We start from the raw sequence: 12,932 nt of genomic DNA on the forward strand, positions 1-12,932 counted from the left end.
AAGCCTTCACTCTAGCACGACTCAGTCTCCTCAATCTGGCTCAATCACCTAAGAACCAGAACAAAATACAATGTGCCCCCCATCCTGCTTGCGGTGGCTACATTTTCCCAGTATTGTTCCTCGTAATCACTTCATACAGAAGGCAACAAATTAATATTTGGTGCCAGGATAAGAAATGTTTTCTAAACTGCAGATGGCCCTGACTTACAACAGTTCGACTTAAGATTTCCCGATTTTACAATGGTGTGAAAGTGATATGCTTTCAGTAGAAATGGTAATTCCAATTTTGAATTTTGATCTTTTCCCGAGCTAGTAATATGCAGCAAGATATTCTCTTGTTATGCTAGGCAGTAGGAGCAAGACAATTTGGGCCAACTGTACAGGCATACCTTGTTTTATTTTGCTTCGCTTCATAGTACTGCAGAGATACTGCATTTTTTACGTGAAGGTTTGTGGCAACCCTGCATGGAGCGTCTATTGGTGCCATTTTTCTAACAGAATTTGTTCACTTTGCCTCTGTCACATTTTAGTAATTCTCACATATTTTGAACTTTTTCATTATTATATTTGTTAAGGTCATCTGAGATCAGTGATCTCTGATGTTACTATTCTAATTGTTGTGTGGCACCATGGACTTCTCCCATATAATATGGCAAACTTATTTGATAAATGTGTGTGTTCTCACTGCTCCACTGACTGGCTGTTCCTCTCTCTCTTTCTCCCTCTCCTTGGGCCTCCTATTCCCTAAGATACAAATGCTACTGCACACTTAATAGATTACATTATAGTGTAAACATTGTAGTCACACAGCAAGCAGCCTAGCCAACTGTCCTCCCATGTCTTTCCTTAAGGAAAGAAGAGTCTGTAAGACTGTGTCTTTCTGGGACTCTGTTCCATCCTTGTGTTTACACCTTATGTCTCTCTGTCTGGTCCCCAAAAAATGGTTTGCAGCCAAAGACGGGTAAGATATCTCACGGGAGATACAATCTAAGCCAGGCGGAGCCGAGTGGGGACCCCTAATGAGCTACCTTAGAAAAATAAGGGAAGGGGCCTTGCCTCCCCTTCCCCCTGCCTGGGAAAGTCTGTTGCCGGCCCTGGCTTTTCCCTTGCAGCTGTTTGTGAGAGAAGTCATGAGGACAACAAAGATCAGTTCTCTCCACTTATCTCAACGGAGCTGTTACAATATGAGAGACTTGACCCTGAGAAGGTACATACCTTAGGTAAGATATCATGGGACCTTGTGCTTCGGCTGTTTGAAGATCAACATAATAGGTTTGGGATGTTTCTATAACGTGATAAGTGAGTCTCACAGACCGTGCCAAAAACACTGCTACTCCCTTGCATGCTTATCAATAAAAGCCTCCAGTTGGCTTTATTCTGGGCTCCAGTCCTCTGAGGCTGAGAGACCCCTGGCCTTCTGAGAGATTTAACTGCATTAAGTCTCTGTTTGTTTCTTTCTTAAAAACTTAACCCAAACCGCCCCCTCTCGCACCCTCACTGCCCTTGTTGCGTGGGACGCGACAAAACATAACTTTTATATGCACTAGGAAACCAAAAAATTCATGGGACTGGCTTTTTTGCAATACGTACTTGCTTTATTGTGGAGGTGTGGAACCGAACCCACAATACCTCTGAGGCATGCCTGTACACTAAAATTTTGTATTAAGTCAGGCCACCAGAGAGCACAGCCCTATTCTGACCCCTTTAAGATTTATTTTTTTATTTTACTGTGCTTTGGCATTATGTCATGGGACTACAGTTCTGGATCTAATAAGAAACAGTTCTATAAAATCCATTATGGTATTTACTAAAGGGATGTTTTGAGGATATTATTCACCACATCTCAATGCCCCTTTTATGAGAATGTGAAAAATATCTCTCAATTATCCCTCTTGTAGTCAGGTAGTAGGAAGCTTAAGAGTTAAATTCAATTTTCAGCTTAATCCTAAAGCAAGTCTATAGGACTTTATAGCATTCATTTTCTGAACCAACAAATTAACCTTTCTTCTAACACCATTTTATTCTTTCTACCCTCATTCTCTTTTTACCTTTGATTTCCTCACTTGAAAAATATCATATATATATATATATATATTTTTGAGAGATCCTGTCATATATATGTATGTGTGTATATATATATATATATATATATGTATATATACACACACACACATACATATAATCAACTCACCATATATATATATATATGTATATATATATATTTATATTTATATATATATATTCACCACATCTCAATGACCCTTTTAAGAGAATGTGAAAAATATCTCTCAATTCTCCCTCTTGTAGTCAGGTAGTAGGAAGCATATATATATATATATATATATATATATATATATATATATATATATATATATATATATAGTAGGTGAGTTGATGTGCAGTGAACCTTAGGCTGAAGACCTTAAACAAGTCCCACAAACTTGGGGAACTTTTTTACTATTAATATAAAGATATTTCTTTAACTGAGGTATGGCCTTCTATATTCTTTCTGTCTTTATGTTTTAATTTCTCAATTTCAAAAAGTTTTACAACTAAGTGGTAAATTCATAATTATTGCCATCAATTTTCTGACACCCAAATGGAAATTCACCACTGAAGACAAGATGGCTCATCATCACAAGAAGTTATAGACACTGATCACACAATGTCCTCTAAAACATTTAAGTGTCTCACTGAAAACAATCATCTGCAAAAACATTATGAAGTTTTAATCATACATTTTCCCTACACCAGAAGTGTAAAAAGAGTTTCAGTAAGTCATTAGACTAGGTGTATTTAACTAGGTAAGTATCACTGCCATGGTTTAAAGTAATTCCCAGTAATAAAATATCTTTAAGGGAGAGGACTCGAGGTTTTGATTCTCTTTTACTTAAAACCTCAAGTAGTAATAATCCTCCAACTCTTTATCCCCCCCATCCCTCATACGTTGGTAGGGTGTGCAGAAAAAAGCCACTCAAACCACCCACCAAAATGTAAGAAAATATTTTTAAGTTTCTTGTGATTGAACAGGGTAGGGGTAAAGGGTAGGTGGAAATAAACGTGTAGAAGACATCTCTGTAGAAGTCTGAATTGCCCACAGCCCACAAAAAGCTGACAACCCTGGGAACTGCCTACCTTCCCCATCTAGAGTCCATTGATAGCGTAGGCCCCCAGAGCCATATTGACAAGCCGTGAGTCTGGCTACCAACATACCAAATGGAAATGGTTGGACGGCTGACCCAACTCGGACCAATCAAAGGTCCTCTCTCATAATTTAGAATTGAGACTGAAAATGGTGAGTCAATCAGTTCTTCCTAGTAAGACCAGAACTACCAGATAAATTTAGAAGCAGAAAAAAGGCTATATTTTGGCTGCTATGTACATATGTGTATTCCAGGGGCCAATAAAGTCTGTCTGCAGGAACAGAATGAAGCACCTGCATACACACAAACATACACATAAACCTCAAGCAAGTAAAAGAAAGAATTGAGATAGTCTTCCAATTCCTGGCGCTTTTCTGTTCCTAAGGACTAGATACATTCCTGCATTCCCAAAAGATCTCATAATAACTTGTACTTCCTTGTATAAGCTTACTCAAGGAGATGTTTGTTATTTGTAATTCAAAAATCCTAATGTATAAATTATACATCTCTTTCCCCAACTGTATTATTATTAGTTCGCAGAGAGACAGGGTTTAAATTAATTTCTAATATTCCTAAAATAAGATGATTTCCTACAATGTAACCATTATAACTTGCAAAATGATAAAATAAAAATTGAGTGAGAAGACAGTTGATTAAAAGAGAAATTCTTAGAAAGTGAACAATAAAACACAATCTTACTTCCAGATTTTCTTTTTTATATACTTCAATAGCTTTCTCTTCAGATAATCCACAGCAGCCGTATTCCAGAGGAGTAAACACTGTAGTTGGAACATTAATGTAATCACACTGCAAGATAAACAAATTACATGTTTTTATTTTGTGATATTTTTAATAAAATCTGTATTGCATACATTCATAAAAGGAAATAAGTAAGTCCAGTTCAGTGTAACTGATTCTGAAACATAACCATTTCAGGGAATTCTAAGTTACACTAAAGGAGATGGGGTGAGCTCGACTCCACGTTATAGAGCATGTGCTGGCCAGCAACCACTGCATGGGACTAGCTCTCTCAGAGCCCCAACCTTAGACTTCCAGTTTGAAAACTATGTAGTAGAGGTGGAAGTGGTGCACTTCTTTGTCCCTACACACTTTCTAAAATGTTTTTCTCCAACCCCATGATTCTGGAAGCTAGTTTCCTGGAGTACCAGTGACCGAAAATTACACTATTTCACTGGAAGCTGAGACCACCCTTAGTCATTTCATTTAACAGTGCCACTGAAATGCTGAGCAAAGCAGCAGCTCAACAGTGTGGGGCTGAGTGGCTGCCCTGGAGCATCCAGAGGCAATGGCATATGTTTACTGGGGAGCTAATATGGGGCCAGGATCTCATGAGTCCTGTGGGTACGACGGATTCCCTTCAGAGGTTTTATCAGACTGAGGCACAGCACAAGTGGATTGCACAGGAAGACTGCAGACTCTGAACCCTACACATTATCTTCCAGCAGCTGTATGCAACTGCCTGTGGGAAAGCGAGCCCACAGGTGGCCTCCCTGCCTGGAGGAGAGAGTGTGTTTGTGACTGTGTGGAGAAGAGTTGGAACACATTGGCAGACGCATCATTAAAACTGTATGTGTGGAGAGAAAGCAGTGTGCAGGGCCAGAGAAAGAATGGAGAGTATAACCAGAGATGAAGCTCTCTGTGTCTGCCCATCCACAGCCCGCCATGCAGTATTGTGGATGACACTGCCCACAGCACTACATGTCCCCCCCAACTCAATAAGTTACAGGTGATTAGGTCAGGGGTGACATCTAACCCAAAGAAAGGTAATGCATAAGCTAGCCAGAAATCCATGCAGGAAAAGGTGAGCTGAGTCAATCAAATTATTTTGCAGGAAAATGAACTAGGAGCAAAGGAAGCATTCCCCCAGGTGGTAGTGGGACAGAAATAAACACGCTTTCAGAGTTGTAGCCAAGTTAGGCTAACAGAAGGGAACCCAGTGAAGCCTGCACCCTTGTGCTGGGGCCCCAGAGCAGCCATGACCCCAGATCCAGCCCTGCTCCAACTGTAGTGAAGCCCAGCCCTAACACAGTCGTTGTTCCAAGTCACTATGTGATTTGACTTACTCATCTGTGTGATCGTTACAATAATCTCCCTCAGTTTGCCTAGATTGAGTGAGTTTCTATTTTACTCAGAAGGAAAACACAACAAAACACCACCAAGTATCCCTGCAGCAACAAGGTGATTTGTGTACATTATACATCAGCCTAGAGTCTTTCACTTAAAATGCTGTAATCCCATATCATGTTTGCTAACCTGGAAACCATGGGTCAGCTAAGCATTTGTGTTCTTTTTTTTCCAATATGGCTGGACAAAAATCACATAACCATGTGGACTGCCTTAGTATTTTCTGACTTCTCTTAGTCCCTCAAATGCTCATCAAATTTTTTACTGACCAGCAGCTGACCCCCTAATCCATGGCTTACAGTGGAAGCCTCATTTTCAACAGATGTCTTTGTTTCCGGTTTTATATCAATTAAGAAAAATCAACAATTTCTCAACTTTCCTACCTTTCATCTAAAACACTTTCTCCACATCTTATACTACCTCCTCCACTTGAACTTCACTTCATCTCTCCCTACCTGTAGCCTTCTTTTCAGTCCTATATCTTTACCCTCTCTCTTTCTACATACACACTGGTCTGTCTTCTAATCTCTCCACCCCATGGCTACCCTGACTCACTTCTTAAAACATTAGGCAACTACTCTGCTTCCACATCCTTGAAATGCTATTGCACTTTGGACGGGATAATTCTTCTTTAAACATTTAGTATTCCTGCCCCCACCCATTAATGTCAGCAGAGCCACGTGCCCAGGTGCCCCTCATCCACCAAGACCTCCACATGTACATGAGATTTTCATTCACAACCTTACAAGGCACCTGGGGTGATGAAATAAGCAGTGCACAGAATCCCTTATGAAGAATATGTGCCTAAAACTTTTCATCTGACCCTAATCATGCAAGACCAATCAGAGAAATTCAAAATGTGAGACATGTGGATTCATCAAAAGTCAAAGTCATGAAAAGTAAAACAAGCAAACAAACAGGTAAATAAAGGCAGCAGCTGTATCAGAGTAAGAGAGACTTAGGAATTAGAAGAGCCATGTACTATGTGTATCAAAACACATGCATACACACACTTAATGGACAACTGAGGAACTGAATACAGTGTGTAGTGCGGGAGACCCTGCTCCCTGAGCCATTTGTAATGCAGGGCGGCCTTTGGGACCTCTAGTCTCGCTTCCGACATAAGAACACAGGATATGGCTAGGCCAAAAAGGAACACCCACAGAGCCATAGGTAGGGGAGTCATACCACTATAGTCTCACTGGAGGCTGGAGTCACACGACCTGCAACCTGCTGTCCGCTTCTCTGCCTGCCGATCTACCGACTCAACCAACCAACGCAGCCGCGGCAGTTATATCAGGGGCTAATTGGCTAACTGGTAACAGCTGATGGTCAATTAGCCACAGCTGATGGCCATCTACTACCCATAGCCAGCAACTTTCCACGTGAGACTGAGAGCCTGGAAACTACTCTCTGGGACTCTGTCCCCACACAGTGGTACCTCGGTTTTCAAACGTAATCCATTCCGGAAGACCTAGTTCTGAAACGTTCAAAAACCGAGGCACTGTTTCCCCCATAAAAACTAATGCAAAATGTATGGATCCGTTCCAGACCTTTAAAATCAACCCCTAAAACTGCAAATTTAGCATGAATTTTACTGTCTAATGATACCATAGATCCATAAAATTTACGGCGTTCATAAACCAAAACGTTGGTCAACGGAAACATTCGAAAACCAAGGTACCACTGTATTACTACATTTTTGTTGAATTTCTCAGCTACCATAATGTAATTGTGGTTATGCAGGTGAATATCCTTGTTCTTAGGAGATACATGCTAAAGTATTTAGGAGCAAAAACATCATTGATGTCTGTGACTTATTTCAAAAAGCTGAGTCCAAAAAATGTACATGCATTTATGTACACACATATATACATCTTCACCAAAGGAGAGAACAAAAATGTCAGTGTGAATAACTGGGGAATTGGGGTGAATGGGTAATAGGGGTGATTGTTACTATTCTTTGTATGATTTGACATCTTTCTAAATGAAAAGTTGGGGGAAATAAAGGTCTTCAACAGCTCCTACTGCTTAGAGAAGGCCCTACTAATTCTTTACTGTGCCATCAAAGATTTCTTATGATCTGGCATCAAATCAATTTCCAGCCTCATTTACAACTGTACTCCTCTATGACCAACTGCTCTTCCTGCATACACCCCAGAATGCTGTAAGTATTGTGGGAGGGACAATCCTTTGTGTGCAACAGAACATTCAGCATTTCTGACACCTACCCAGTAAAACCATCTCCCTAGCTGTGGTTCATCACCCGCCAACACCTCCACATGTCCATGTCTGCAGTTCTCTGGGTACAGCAGAGTATGACCCCCTCATCTGTGAACTCCAGAGTTTCCTCATACTCCTAGAACAAACCAAACACGCTGAGCCTGGGGATTTTATATGTGTTATCCACTTATCAAAAAAGCCCTTTGCCTCTTCAATTTTGAATTATTCTACAAAGCCCATCCCAAATCTTTGATCAGAGTATGAAAAGTGGAGGAGACTGCAGAAATCACCTGATTCACACCATCAGTTTTGCAGTGAAACGATTTGACCAGGTTCACACACCAAGTAGGCAATGAAGCCAGGGCCAGCACCCTGATCCAGTCTGAGTGCCCATCTTAATCTGTGAAAGTGCAACCATCCATCTGGGAGGCCTCTTCTAATCCCTTCATTCAGAATTAACTGCTCTTTGCCCTACTCATGAGCCCCACCTATCTAGCCCCTTGGTGCTGGAACCATGTCTGTCCTTTGTATATCACCCAACACAACATCTTACACATAGCAGATATTTTAAAAATATTGATTGAAAACCATTACCAAATAGTAAGTCAACTGTAAATGATTTATCTGTGAAGAAACCTTTACTTGCAAAACAAGCACACAAGTATTATTTGTACTGATTTTTTAAAGTCATAATTTTTATTTAGATATTATCTCAAAAACAATAGCAAGAAATTTACCTTTTCTAAACGATCCCCAAAAAGTCTTCGAGCCAACAGCTTGCCCGCCTGAATGGCAACAGGAGTGAGTTCAAGTTTACCCTCCAGAACATCCCCGATAGCATAAACATAGGGCACATTGGTCTGTTCCATATCGTTTACTGGTATCTTGCCACTCCTGGTAGATTTTGGAAGGGAAAAACATATATTATGACTAACTCTACCACGTTTCCCCAAAAATAAGACCTAGCCAGACAATCAGCTCTAATGTGACTTTTGGAGCAAAAATTAATATAAGACCCGGTCTTATTTTACTATAATAAGACTTATTTTACTATAATAAGACTTATTTTACTTATATAAGACCAGGAATCATATCATCATATCATATCATATCATATATCATATATATCATATCATATCAATATAATATATATAATATAATAATATATTAACATAATATAATATAATATAATATAATATAATATAATATAATATAATATAATATATACAACACAGTACAACACAGTACAACACAATACAACATAATATAACATAATACCGGGTCTTATATTAATTTTTGCTCCAAAAGACACATTAGAGCTGATTGTCCAGCTAGGTCTTATTTTCGGGGAAACACGGTAGATTACTAGATGACTAACACTATTCCAAGAGACAGAGACTAAATACACAGAGAAAAGATCTCTCTCTAAGAACTCATGCACCTCAGGTCATCAACTGTCTGTAAGACCAATGGCTTATAATAACAAGGTTTTCTGTAGTTCCAAAAGAAAACACATTGCTGGTTGATGAAACCATGCTCGTTTTCTTGAATGATGAGATCGCCAGATTTCCCCCAGAACTACACTTAGAGCTTTGAAATTTTTCTCCTTGCTTCACCAAGGACATAAAAATTTACTCTAAATCAGATAGTAGGTGAATAAATTTCCACAATTATTTTTTAAAATCATGCAAGAATTCTTTAAGACATACAATAAATAAAGTTACTGATTCATGAAAAATTGGTAACACAGAGCTAGGTCTGTATTTACCGTAAAATAAATTTATATTTTTTCATTTTAACAGTTTTATTGAAGTATATTTGGTACAATTTGGTGAGTTTTGACATGTGTATGCACACATCTGTGAAACCATGTATCATCCCCAAAGTTTCCTCCTACTCTTTATAATCCCTCCCTCTGCCCTTCCTAGGTCCTTTCCTCAGATAACCACTTATTTACTTTCTGTTTCTGTTAGTTTTCATTGTCTACAGTGTTATATAATTGGAATCTTTTAGTATATGTCCTCTTTTTTGGCCTGGCTTCCTTTACTCTCAATGATTATTTTGAGATTCATCCATGTTTTTCATGTATCTTTTGTTCATTTCTTCTTCTTTTTTTTTTGTAGTCTAACTTCTTTAGAAATTAGTTTCAGGGAGTATTACTTGGCCATAAAAAAGAATGAAATCTGCAACAACATGGATGGACCCTGAGAATATTATGTTAAGTAAAATAAGTCAGAATGAGAAAGGCAAATACCATATGATCTCACTTTTATATGTGAAATCTAAAAAACAGAATAAATGAGCAAACAAAATGGAAATAGACTCAGAGATACAGAAAAAGAAACTGTTGGTTGCTAGATGGGAGGGGGAAGGCGATGGAGGAGAAGGTGAAGGGATTACAGTGCAAATTAGTAGACAGAATATAGTCATGGGGATATACAGTATGGGGAATAAACAATGTTATAAAGATTATGTAAGGTGCCAGATGGGCAATGGACTTCTCAAGGGGATTACTTCATAGACTATAGTAATGCATGACCAATGTGCTTGTACACCTAAAGTTGAAGTAGAATAATATTGTGTGTCAACTATAATTAAATATATGGGTGTGTGTGTGTGTGTGTGTGTGTGTGTGGTCACAGAAGGTGAAGTATAGCATAAAGAATATAGTCAGTGGTATTGTAACAGTTATATAAGATGTCAGAGGGGTAGTAGCTTGAGGAAGTGGGGTTATCACTTTGTGAGGGGTATAAATGTCTAACTATTATGTTTCTTTGTAGACCTGAAACTGATAAAAAAATGTAAAATAAATATAAAGCATTACAAATTTGCATCTCAGCAATTAAATGAAAATTTCTAAGAGGTGATCTGTAGAAATATTTTGCTTTGTGCAACAATAGTGCAATAATCCCACATGTACATACTTCTCATTGATTTTGACACCGATCTTCTCCAAGCCTATTTTCCTTGTACAGGAGTCACGACCAATTGCTAACAAAACCTATATTTAGAGAAAGATCAAAAATACAAATCAGCAGCATAAAGAATGAAAGCGGGAACATCTCTATAGATCCTTCAGACATTAAAAGGCTAGTAACTATTAGGAATGCCCTATGCCAATACATTTGACAGCTTAGATGAAATATATCCCTTATTTTTTGAGGTCAAAACGCGTTTTTTTTAATTGAGGTATAGTTGTTATATAACATTATGTTAGTTTCAGGTGTATAACAAAATGAGTCGATCTTTGTATATATTGCAAAATGATCAGCACGGTAAGTCCAGTCAACATCTATCACCATACATAATTACATTTTTTTTCTTGTGACGAGAACTTTTAAGATCTACTCTCTTAGCAACTTTCAAATATATAATATAGTATTGTTAACTATAGTCACCATGCTGTACATTACATTCCCGAAATAGACTCCTTGAAAGACACAATTTACCAAACTTACACACAAATCTGAATAACCTTAGGTTGTGTGCTAAATCACGTCCCCCCCAAAATTGATATGTTGAAGCCCTAACCCCCAATACCTCAGAAAGTGACTATTTGGAGAAAGAACCTTTAAAGAGGTAATTAAGGTAAAATGAGGTCATTAGGGCAGACCCTGATCCAATGTGACTAGTGTCCTTATAGAAAGAGCAATTAAGACACTCATAACACAGACTGAGGAGTGATCATGTGAGGACACAGGGAGAAGGCGACCATCTGCGATCCAATGAGGCCTCAGAAGAAACCAAATCTGCTGACACCTTGATTTCAGACTTCTAGCCTCCAGAACTGTAAGAAACGAAATTCCCTTTGCCTAAAGCACCCAGTCAGTAGTATTTGGTTATGGCAGCACTATTAGACTAATATCCTCTATATTCATCAAGGAAACTGAATTCACAGTTTATAAACTTCCCATAAATTAACTCCAGACCCAGATGACTTCACTGGTAAAGTCTACTGAACGCGTAAGTAAGAAATAATACTGGTACACAAACTCTTCTAGAAAAAAAGGAGGGAACCTTCCCAAACTCCTTTTTATGAGGCCAGCATAAACATCTGACACCAAAATCAAACAAGGATATTTAAATAAAATTATAAGCAAATATCCTCAAGAAGATAGATGCAAAATCCTTAACAAAATCATAGCAAATCAAATATAAAAATATGTAAAAAGGATAATTGATCATGACCAAGTGAGGTTTGTCCCAAAAATACAAATTTGGTTTAACATGCAAAAAATCAATCAATTTAATTCACCATATTAACAGAATAAAGGAGAAAACAATTTAATCATCCCAGATATGAAAACAGCATTTGACAAAACTTAACATTCTTTGAGGCTTTTAATTCTCAGCACACCAAGAATAAAAGAAAACTTCCCAACCTGATATAAGGCATTTGTAAAAAAGCTTACATCCTAGCAATCATGAAAGACTGAATGCCTAAGGTCACCCGAAGATGCACACTCACAATTTCTGTTCAGCACTATGCTGGAGGTCGTGACCAGCGCAACAAAGCAAGAAAAAGAAATAAAAAGCATGCAGATTGGAAAGAAGAAACCAAACTGGTTTTATATGCAGACATAAATCCTAAGAATCTACAAGGTCAATATACAAAACTCATTTGTATTTTCATATACTACCAACTAACCATTGAAAGTTAAAAACTTAAAAATACCATTTACAATAGCTTAAAAACATCAATATTCATGATAAATTCAGCAAAATATATGAAAGACCTCTAGAGCAAAACAATATATTGCTGAAAGAAACTAAAGAACACGTAAATAAGAAACGATATAAGAAGTTCATGTACTGGAAATATCAATATTATTAACATGTTAGTTCTTCTAAACTGATCTGTACAATACAATCCCAATCAAAATCTTGGCAGGCTTTAAAAAAATAAAAATTAGCAAGCTATTTTAAAAATTTATATGGAAATGTAAAGGAACTAAACTTGGAGGACTTTACCTGGTCTACAATTTACTATAAGCTTCGATAATCAAAACACTGTGGAGCCACCAGGCAGAGCTCACCGCACCACTCCCAGCTCACAGCCTCCGTGCCTCTCTCCACTCTCACATGGCAAAAATGTCCAGCCCTACAGAGACAGAGCAGTGCATCAAGTCTCTGATTGCTGTTTTCCAAAAGTATGCTGGAAAGGTCAGGAACAAGTGCAATCTCTCCAAGACTGAGTTCCTAACCTTCATGAATATAGAACTAGCTGCCTTCACAAAGAACCAGAAGGACCCTGGTGTCCCTGACTGCATGATGACTCAACTGTGAAGGGCAGCTAGATTTCCAAGAATTTCTTAATCTTATTGGTGACTTGGCAGTAGCTTGCCATGACTTCTTTACCCGTTCCCAGAAGTATTATCTGAGGAGGCCTCGGAGCTGGCCTCCAGACCACCCTTACGCTCG

At 38.3% G+C, this 12,932-nt stretch overlaps 1 protein-coding gene across 3 annotated transcripts in view; it reads right to left on the minus strand.

Moving 5' to 3' along the window:
* Window positions 1–12,932, minus strand: part of TXNRD3 (thioredoxin reductase 3) — a 67,647-nt gene that overhangs the window by 14,665 nt on the left and 40,050 nt on the right. For all 3 annotated transcript variants that reach the window (XM_081078040.1, XM_081078038.1, XM_081078039.1), the window contains 3 exons: window positions 10,436–10,512; window positions 8,249–8,405; window positions 3,843–3,950 (listed from right to left, as the gene is read on the minus strand). In XM_081078040.1, coding sequence (XP_080934166.1) covers window positions 3,843–3,950; window positions 8,249–8,405; window positions 10,436–10,512 — 342 coding nt within the window. The remainder of the gene's footprint in view (window positions 1–3,842; window positions 3,951–8,248; window positions 8,406–10,435; window positions 10,513–12,932) is intronic.

This window comes from Rhinolophus hipposideros, assembly GCF_964194185.1.
Source record: "Rhinolophus hipposideros genome assembly, chromosome: 17".
NCBI classification, from domain to species: domain Eukaryota; kingdom Metazoa; phylum Chordata; class Mammalia; order Chiroptera; family Rhinolophidae; genus Rhinolophus; species Rhinolophus hipposideros.